The 9,738-nt window shown below is 42.5% G+C and overlaps 1 protein-coding gene across 1 annotated transcript; it reads right to left on the reverse strand.

Moving 5' to 3' along the window:
• Positions 1–856: 856 nt before the first annotated feature.
• Positions 857–7,262, reverse strand: gata5 (GATA binding protein 5). Its single transcript, XM_041059255.1, has 6 exons — positions 6,743–7,262; positions 4,523–4,692; positions 1,995–2,123; positions 1,612–1,696; positions 1,203–1,327; positions 857–992 (listed from the first exon to the last, which is right to left on the reverse strand). The coding sequence occupies exons 1-6, from the start codon at positions 7,260–7,262 to the stop codon at positions 873–875; spliced, it is 1,149 nt and encodes a 382-aa protein (XP_040915189.1). The 3' UTR covers positions 857–872.
• Between the last annotated feature and the right edge of the window lie 2,476 nt (positions 7,263–9,738).

A 9,738-nucleotide genomic window follows, 5' to 3' on the forward strand; every position in this document is an offset into this window, starting at 1 on the left:
TGTCATTGCTTAGAGGCCGTACAACACAGCAGCCGTTCTACAACAGTGAGCAGTGGGTTATAACTGGCTGGTTTTAGTGTCCACCACGACTTTTAACTGTCCTTATCTCAACATAAATAATGTGTCTATAAAAGTTAATCATCTACACGCTGGTAATGAGACATGTTCAACAGCAATAAAAAAGGTATTTTCTGTCCATTTTACGGTTTTCTTTCTGCGATGACAGTAAAATGTGTTCTCATTGTGTTCTTGAAAACACCACAGAAAGCAATGGCAGCAATGAAAACTTAAAACTAAAGAGAAAATTGCTTATCTGCTATAAAAAGGTGTTACCCTATTTTTTTTTCTCTTACATTCCACTCGATTGTCTTTGCATTGCTATATTTGGCGTAGTGTTTCTCCAAAAATAGAGATTTTTGAAATAATAGGTAGTTCTTGTTGTCGTGCTGAGGAAATGGGGACTGCCGGACGTGAAGTCAGGAGAGCTAGGGTCAGCTGTGTTTGTCCGAGCTGTTGGGTCGGTGTGCCGGGGACAATACACTCCTCCATCCTTTTGTAAAACTGTTGTCCAGGTACCCTGTGTCCTTGTCGAGTTAAAGTATGGTCCAGGTGAGCTGTGTTGAGCCTATCAGTTACAGGGGCCAGTGTGACACAGTGCAGTATGTAATATAACCAGCAGATTAGATGCCCCCAGGTCAAGTGATTGTGAACACATGTGGCCATCAGATACTGCATAAGCCCCTTATACAACACTGTTTCTCCACAGGTCCAGAGTCACAAGGGGACAGTTGTGGGACGGAGAGATGGCCTCCAGGCCGAGGCCAGAGTGAGTTCTGTCCTGTCAGTACGGCGGTCCTGTTAGTTGAGGCTCCTCAGGCTTGAGACAGAGCGCACCAGGAGTTCTGTGGAGCCATGGAGGTCGGGGTAAAGGGATAATCCTCATATTTAATGTCCACGTGTCCTGATCCTGTGCTATCTAACTGAGAAGCCGTCTGCAGGGAGGAGAGAGAAGAAGAAATCGACGTCATTTTAAAGTGTTGTACTTTACAGACTTTGCACATAAAATTCAAATGATTCAAATAGAATCAGCACACAATCAGTGGATTCACTTGCAGGGGTGAAGAATAAATGCATGCAAAGTTTTGAGCTTAACGTCCATGAACACGTGACATGTGACACGCATGCAAGGAGAGGGGGTTTACCTGAGATGTGACCGTCTGTCCAGCGTAGGGTGAAGGGGCCATGTTGGGTTCACTCTTAATGGTGGAGGCGTGTTCTGAGACTGAGAGGGAGGTTGGGGAGCTGGTGTCAGAGGTGGTGGATCCTCCTGAAGAATCAACACAACAGTCAAATGAGTTATTACAGTGAAAAATAACAAGCCTATGGTGATAATACATTGAGACACATTTCAGAATGATTTGTGCTGCTACTGATTTATGAACACTTTTACCTTGAATTGCTTTTAAAAGTATTTCAATATTTTATTCCAGCGTGTCATTAGATGTGTAATAAATCACAGTAAATCAAATAGTTGACACTTCCATCATCCATTGCCTTCACTACACTACACCCCGCCGCCCTTGCCCCTTGCTCCCCATCTGTTTTCCTTGCCTGTGGATGTTTTGTTCTTGGGCATCTTGGGTTTACGCTTCCTGGTTTGAATGCTCTCTTTCTTCATGGCCAGAGGTCTGGGCACCTGTGGGGAGGACAGCAACACACATTCGTTGAGTGTACCTCCCAGTCCCTGATACAACAGAGGCCACAGTGTCATGACAACCCACACAAGCTCCCCTCCCACCCTGCAGCTCTGATAACAGTGACCACAATGCCCTTGAAGAGATTTTACACTGCCCAAATAATCAACTGTTCCCTGCTGTAGCAGAAGTTTCCTAGAGGAGCTGTTTTATTCACAGGTTAGTAGGGAGGAACAGGAAGGACTGTGCATGAAGGGGGGAAAGGTGAATCCATGTATCAAACCCTGTGGTGTGACTTACCCCATGCAGTTTCATGTAGAGGCCACAGGCATTACAGACAGGTTCTCCCTCTGCATTACGCCTCCACAGTGTGGTGGTACTGGTGTGGCAGTTAGTGCAGCACAGGCCGGCTCTGCGGGGCGTGGTCTGCTGCAGGTATACAGGAGGAAAAACGTGAGTGGAAAACTGTTTGACTTTTGCTGGCTGATACCTCCAATGAGAAATGTTAGTGCAGTCAGAAATAGGCTCACAGCTAACATCTTCATATCCTTGAGTTTGAGAAACATGAGTTTCGAAATTCATTCGAATGAACTGCAGGATGTCAGTGTGTGGTTTGGGACAACAATGAGGGATGAATTATCCCTCAACATACCTACGCAAAAATCCTAATAAGGCACTAGCTGGGCAACCTTTAAAGACAACATAAAAATGTTTCTTTCTCTCTCAGTGTGACTATCAGCGTGGTTTCACACAGCAAGTGTGGAGCAGTGGCCTCACGCATCAGCAGTGAGTCATGTTGCTCAGGAGATCCTCGTCTAAAAACGGCCCGTCCAAGGGCAAGGTCACTGCAGGACAAATAAAAACAGCCCAGTTGTGGAAGGAGATCGCAGGGCAACTCACAACCACAGCTGCTCCAGAGAGTCGAGTTCCTGGGAAATATACAGCTGTGAAGCCTTGACACCCCCTGCACCACACTCCCACTGAACTTTTTTTTTTTTTCCATTTTCTAAATGCCCCCTAACCACAAATAGGCTATTACCTGCTTAGACCTGGGTGGTAGTACTTACTACATCTATAACACAAATAATAAGCAGAGAAAATTTAGCATTATTAATTAACTTAGGCACATATTCACATAATAATGTTTTTTGATATTTGACTTGTGACATATTATATGGAATAATTCAACATCTTTTATTTTCTTAAGTTCAAGCATCCCTCAGTGTAAAAATATCACATTACAGGTAAAAAGTCCTGCATTCAAAATTACACTTAAGCAAAGTAAAGCATGATCATTAAAATGTACTGGAGTATTAGAAGTAAACATACTTTTAATCCTGGCCGGCGCCTTTCAGATGGCTGTATTTTTACATGTATTATGAGATTATCATCACTGATGCATTATCGTGTCAGAAGCATTTAATGCTGCAGCTGATCGAAGTGGAGCTGGTTTTATCTAAACTGGGTAGTTTAATCTGTGATAGCGCTGAAGCAAACAAACCAGTCGATTAATCAGTTGACTAACAGACGATTAATCAGAAGTAAAAGGCCTTTTTCACAAAACACATTTGACATGTCACATTAGAAAAGCACAGCTGTAAATGATAACCTTAATAATGTTAATTCAGGGTCCTGGTGTCCTGGTTCATTGTCACACTGTAGTTGGCGACTTGGACACTTGAATAGAACAGAGCCAACATCCATGTTCTTAATAACGTGTGCTTTTCTTAAGATGACAAGATTTAATGTCTACTGTGAAAAGGGCCTGTTCTGATGTCCAGCTGGATTTATGAAGCCAGAATGTCATTTTCTGTGGATTACTTTTCTGTGATAGACTTACTAACTATCAATCCATAGGTGAGAGAAAAACTCAAAGAACAGCTGCAGGCCCAGCCCAGCCTATACGCTGCATCATGTTACATATAAACTCAAGATCTTACTCTGCACTATAACAACATTAGCTGCCAAGCAGTGTAGCTGTGGTAATATTTCCCTCTCAAATAAAGATACACCTGCATTACTTGAGTAAATGTACTTAGTTAGTTTGTGCCACTGTCAGCCTGTAATTTTACGTTCCCCTTCCCATAAAGCCAGATCCTTGTCCTTTCACCCTTTTCTTTCCCCACCTTTAGTATAATGATATTAAAGGTGGGTAAAGAAAAACTGCCTATTTTTATTTGACCAATAATAATTAATTTTACTTTTTTACTTTTTAACTATTTCCTTTTATGTACTTTGATATTTATATCAAATAACAATATATCATAATTTCTAGTCGCTACATTTCTACAGTGGTGATCTGGATCTGGATCTTATACTGAAGAGAAAGTAACAATGACACAGTTTGAAAATGCGCTATTAGAAATTTTGTATTTGTATTATGCAAGTTAAAGTACAGACAAATTATTGGGGGATTTTTTTTTTTTTTTTACGTAGAAAGCTTCCTTTATAATGTTTTATTATTATATTGCTGGAATGTTTTATTGATGCATTTAGATGTAAGTAGCATTTTGATGTGGAGTTAACTGTAATATTGTTGGGTTGTTTAACAATGTCTCATATTTTATGAACTGATAAGACGTTTCCACTGAAAAATCCTAAACTGTAAATGTAACGTGTAAACTGAAGCTGACAGATACATGCAGTGGAGAGGGAGTGTAGTGCATCATACAATGTAAATACTCCTGTAAAATACAAGCGCTTAAAGCTGCATTTGAGTAAACATGAATCATCTCGCTTTCATTTCCGATTTAAAAAAAAAAAGTCAAATCGATCAATGTCCCGCTCTGTCTCCCTCCGTCATGGTCTCAGTCTTTCTCGGGTCTTACCAGCCGTTTCTGGGGTTTGATGAGCGGCCTGTTGATGCCGTTCATCTTGTGGTAAAGGCCGCAGGCGTTGCACAGGTAGTGTCCGGTTCCGTCTCTGCGCCACAGCGGCGTGGACACGGAGCCGCAGTTGACGCACTCTCTCCCCTCGGTGGGCATGTCGTCCATCAGGTCTGGACACCGGAGAAAACACGTTAGACTGAATTCACCAGAGCATTTTCACCACCACCACCATCACCGACTAGAGCCTATTGATGATATATCGCGATGACTGTCGGTAAAGCTCGGGCAGAGATATTTATTCCCTATAATATTCCTTTTAATGATTTAAAAATGTTTAAAGTGTACTCCTGACCTGGAATCATTTATAAATAATCATTTATTAATTTATAAATACAATTTGCTTTTCTCCTCTGACAAGATCCTGTCTTCTGAGAGAAAACAGTGCATCCCACAAAACCATAATCTGGAATAAACAGCATTCCTGTTTACCGACATATTCCTCTGAACTTTGAAAACTACGGGGGCGTGGATGGGGGGTTCTGGTTACGGGCCATTGCATGATAAATAGCCAGCGGAGGAATTTAAACCCCCTCCATTCAGTGTGATGAAGAGAGATCAAACCCTCCCGAATGAATCAACAGGGAGACAGGCTGATGGAGGGGGCTGTTTAGAGAGGGGCGGGGCGGTGTGTTATCAGCCTGAAGGATCCTGGGGTCCCCTCCATCCATCACGGCTTTGACACACGACGGACTCCTGGCATTAATTGCCCAAATTCCTAATCCCTCAATTTAGAGAGAGCGAAAGAGAGAGACAGGCCGAGGAGGACCTGACAGAGACCGCGCCGGTCCTGAAGCTGCTTCGCCTTCTTTGAACTTGTGATTGTGGTTCTTTTTTTTTTCTTTCCCAGAATAACATACATCACAAATGAAGGGCTGAGCTGGTAGAATGGTACAAGCTATAACTTAAAATAATCATTCAGATTATGTTTAACTGAACGAGCCAAAGTGAATATAAAAGCTTATAGAAACGTCACTATATACCGAAGTCTACGTGAGAAGAAATATCAGAATATAACGCACATATAACGCACATAAAATTCTGTGGTAAGGAGTAGCCTACATGTACCAGGCCATGTAAAATGAATATATAATCTAATAAAGCTATGTACTGTCATTACTGAGCTCTGTACGTGTCTGCACGGTGTTGAATCCCTCCTCAGTTAAATCAAGACGAGACCAAAGGGAGAAAATAGATTGAATTAAATCAGGTCTGTGAAGTGCAGTGTAAAGGCCGACTCATCAAGCTCCTGAGAAAGGCTCTTCATAAAACCTTTTTTCATCATCAACTTCAAACGCTGTCTACACTTTGTTGATACGTGCTGTGGCTGCAGGTAGAGAAGACGTTTCAGGCCCTGACTGTCTGACCGAGGTGATAACTGCGCCGATTGTTGTGTCAATGGCTGTTTTTGTCTCAGTGTGTATTGAACGCTGTCATTAAAACGCAGGGGACTGTTGCCGGGAGATTAAATTAACATTTAATTAATTGTTTATCTGCCAAGAATGTGTATTGTTTAAATCTAATGTGGGATTGTTTCGGAGACTTTGATAGAATCTCGACCTCCCGACCCCGTGTCACAGCCATTACTGTCACAGGCCTCTCTATCACCTCACAGCGTCATATGACCCGGCCTTTACAGCTCCTGATAAACGAAGTCTTAACGAACCAGCCACTGAAATGCTGAAGGAAGAAACGTTGAATTTAATTTCACTATTAATGCTTATTTACTGCTGTGTTGGGGCTTAAGATTTTAACCGCTGCGTGATGGTAAAATATTGGACGAAGAAAATCATAGTCAGTGCGTGATTTACAGTATGTGGAGGAAAAGGCTTAGGTGAAGAAATTGATTATTTTATCCTGATTCCAAATTCGATTTTGTAATTTTAAATAGTTATAAACCCTTAGCATAAAGATCAAATAATAATAGTAACAGTCTGATTTTAAGACAGATTTAAAAATGAAACCATCGGGCATTCATGACCAAATCAGCTGATGGTGATAAATTTAAAACCCTTGTCAAGACCAAAATAATATTTTCAGTTATTAAAAATGCCATTTTAAAAAATCAAAATATTAATAATACATTTCAGGAGTCGGCTTGGTGATTTAAAGTTCACTTCACGTTCAGGAAGCAGGAGTCTTAGTTTAGAGGCCCATGCTTACCCAGACTGGACCTTCTTCCAGACAGACCGCCCTGCCGGCCCTGCAGACTGATCACTCCGCTCTCGAACGGTCCTGGCGTCCAGGAGGACGTCGCCATCTCCGGGCTCACGTAAGCATAGGGGCTGGAATAGGAGCCGCCGACCGAACGCACCAGCGCGCCTCCGTACTGATCCGCCCGAGCGCCGTTTCCAAGAACCAGCGGGCTCTGGTAGGTCGCGTCCCGGCCGGTGTTGCTGCCGACGGGCGGGCTGTGCGAGTAGGAGAAGCCGTGATGAGTGTGAGAGCTGCTGGGCGTGAAGGAGGAACCGTCCGTGCCAGTCTGGGGCCAGCCGTGGTGCCCGCCGAGGCCGTGGGACTGGTGGGGCGAGTCGCAAGTCTGCAGGTAGGACAGGGTGGGCAGCATGGCTGGGACTCTGGTGGTCGGGACGTAGACCGGAGAGCTGGCCGAAGGGTGGATGTAATTCCCAGTGTCATGCGCGTAAGGGGACTGGTTCGAGGACAAAGCCAGGCTCTGATACATTTTCACTACTTTTACGTCCAGTTAGGAATATGAAAGAATATCTGGAAGCTTTCTTAGACTGGTATCAGTCCCGTGGAGGTGATGCTGTCCACGCGTAAAGACTCTTCCACGCTCTCTTGAAGAATTTTTCTGTCCCTATTTGATCAGAGGACTTAATACAAATCTCGAGCAGATTCCTGTCCTGTGGAAAAATAATAATAACAATGACATTAAAGTGACGCATTTTTAACAGATGTGAGAGAAATGAAAAAGACATTAGCGTGGTTTCAATGACATTTGAATTTTAACATTTCTGAAACATTTTTTTCCCTGTTATAAGAAAGTTTTATTTTGCTAATCTCCCCCAAAATAATCGTGATTTCATGAGTTAGATGAATATCGGCTCAGTCACGCGTGATGAAGGACCTAAGAAAAAGTTCAACAATCACACAGGCCCATCAGCCATATTTCACCTGTATCATTCTGACTGACATCAAATTGATTAAAATGACATTAACGATCGGCGATATCTGTCTGCGCCGATAGAAAACGACTATCAGCGACCCCAGATATCCTGCGGCTCCGCACCGCCTCATTCAATCATAACCATAACGGAAACCAAATCAAACAACGCAACAGATAGCAAGCTCCGTTCCATATCTGCCATGCATACATTTTCTATCAATAGGAACTCAAATCACATAAAAGCTTGATAATAGCGCTCGCTGCATAGGAGGAACACTATTTCTTTCCAAGGGCTCTCAGTGTATTATCTCACCAGATAAGGACGGTCGGGTGATAAAGCAGTCCGGTCCTTTAGCCGTCCAAACCTCAACAGAGGAGCGCGGCGGCCAAACGTTGTCACTCCTCACAGACAGACGGACAGAGACGAGGCAGCACCGCTGGAGCCTTTTCCAAACACTTGTGGCTTTAATGCGTAAAAGTTGCGCGGGGAGCTGTTCGGAGATAAATGAAACCAAAGTTGTTTTTCTGGTCCAGGACGACTAGCAGTGTTCCTCTTCCTGTCGGTATATCTGGAGACAGTTACTGTCGCTGATAATTGCTGATACGGGTGTGCTCCTATTCGCTCCCCTACTGGAAAATTTGTACGGGAGAAAAACACGTGACGCAGTCCGCTGCTCCGAGGTAGGCCTAGGTGGGGTGAAGGGGAAGGAGGGAGGGAGGCAGGGCGGTAGGGAGGGAGGGAGGGAAGGAGGGCCCCTGGGTGCCCGAGACGGGAGGAGAGGGCCCAAAGCTGAGGACTGAGGGTTTGCAAAAGAAACAGTTCCAACTGCACCTGTACTCACCTTTTGCTGGGGTTGTGTCATCAGAAAGAAAAAAGGCCACGTTGGACAAATTTAAATCCAGGCGCGATGTGAAGGAGAAACTCAACAGACTTCAGGATTGGATTGGATTTTTAAAATATGTTTTGTGCATGTAAATACTCTCATTTATTTTGGGCCGCAGAATTCATTACGGGCGATGTTAATTTTATGATAGTTACGGGGATTTTAATGGTGCATGAATTCCCACTTACAGATATGTTTGCTTTAGGATGATTATCCCTGTTTAAAATTCACAACACTATTAAAAACGACTGGATGTCACAGGCCGGAAAATCAGACTGGAGCGAACCAGGTTTATGCATGTTAAGGTTTCAAACGCGTCCAGCTGATTGAATCAGTGGTGTTAAAACACACACTGCAGTAAAATGTACTGGGAAGAGAAAGTTTAGAGTTTTTATGGGGAGATAAATGTGCCTGAGTTGTGTGCAAAAGCTGCAGTCCGATAAGAAACACGACCAATAACAGACCATAGAACAAGAATTACAGTGAGAAGAATTCAACACCGTGGAGACATGAAGGGACTGTGGCTTAGATGGACACTGATCCTAAAATAAAAACAGGTCCAGCATGTGTTATGTGTGTTATTATTATTATTATTATTATCGCCACAGCAAAAGTCTTGAATGCTCATAGAAAAATATAAAGTATAATAATTATGTGCTGATATTCAGAGCCATGACTTTAATATGATGTGCGCTTTTCCGCCAATTCCAGTATTTTGTATTTAATTTTTTTTTTTTTAATCAAAAATACTTTTATTTTAAGTATTTAGTATTTTTTTTCCCCCTCAAGCAAAGGCTTTGAAACTGAATTTACATCTTAATGTGGGGAAATATAATTTACGGAAAACAAAAGGAAGCTTTTAACTGAATAAAGAAATAAATCGGCTATGAAAAATACAACAAACGAACGCACTTTAAAGGTTATTATTATTATTATTTTAATGTTGAACCGTAAAAAACAAAAGATGTATTTAGTCTTAACATTTGTTAGAAAGTTTCAGGACCGGCGATCCAATAAGAAATGAAGAGAAATGTGTCTTCAATTTTCAGGCCACTGTCTTAAAGCCTGACGGAGTTTATCTTCCGTTTGAAACATCAGTCAGAAATGTGTGAAAATAATCTCTCGGACACTGTACATGTCACTTGATT

This window comes from Toxotes jaculatrix, chromosome 2 (assembly GCF_017976425.1).
Source record: "Toxotes jaculatrix isolate fToxJac2 chromosome 2, fToxJac2.pri, whole genome shotgun sequence".
NCBI classification, from domain to species: Eukaryota; Metazoa; Chordata; class Actinopteri; family Toxotidae; genus Toxotes; species Toxotes jaculatrix.

Bases quoted from the DNA above. Each gene is read 5' to 3' on its own strand.
- gata5 (XM_041059255.1), bottom strand. From the start codon at position 7,262: ATGTATCAGAGCCTGGCTTTGTCCTCGAACCAGTCCCCTTACGCGCAT. The intron at 1,328-1,611 runs GCAAGGAAAACA...TTGATTCTTCAG, and splicing joins CAAGAACAAAACATCCACAG to GAGGATCCACCACCTCTGAC. The intron at 993-1,202 runs GTAAACCCCCTC...TCCTCCCTGCAG, and splicing joins GACAGACGGTCACATCTCAG to ACGGCTTCTCAGTTAGATAG.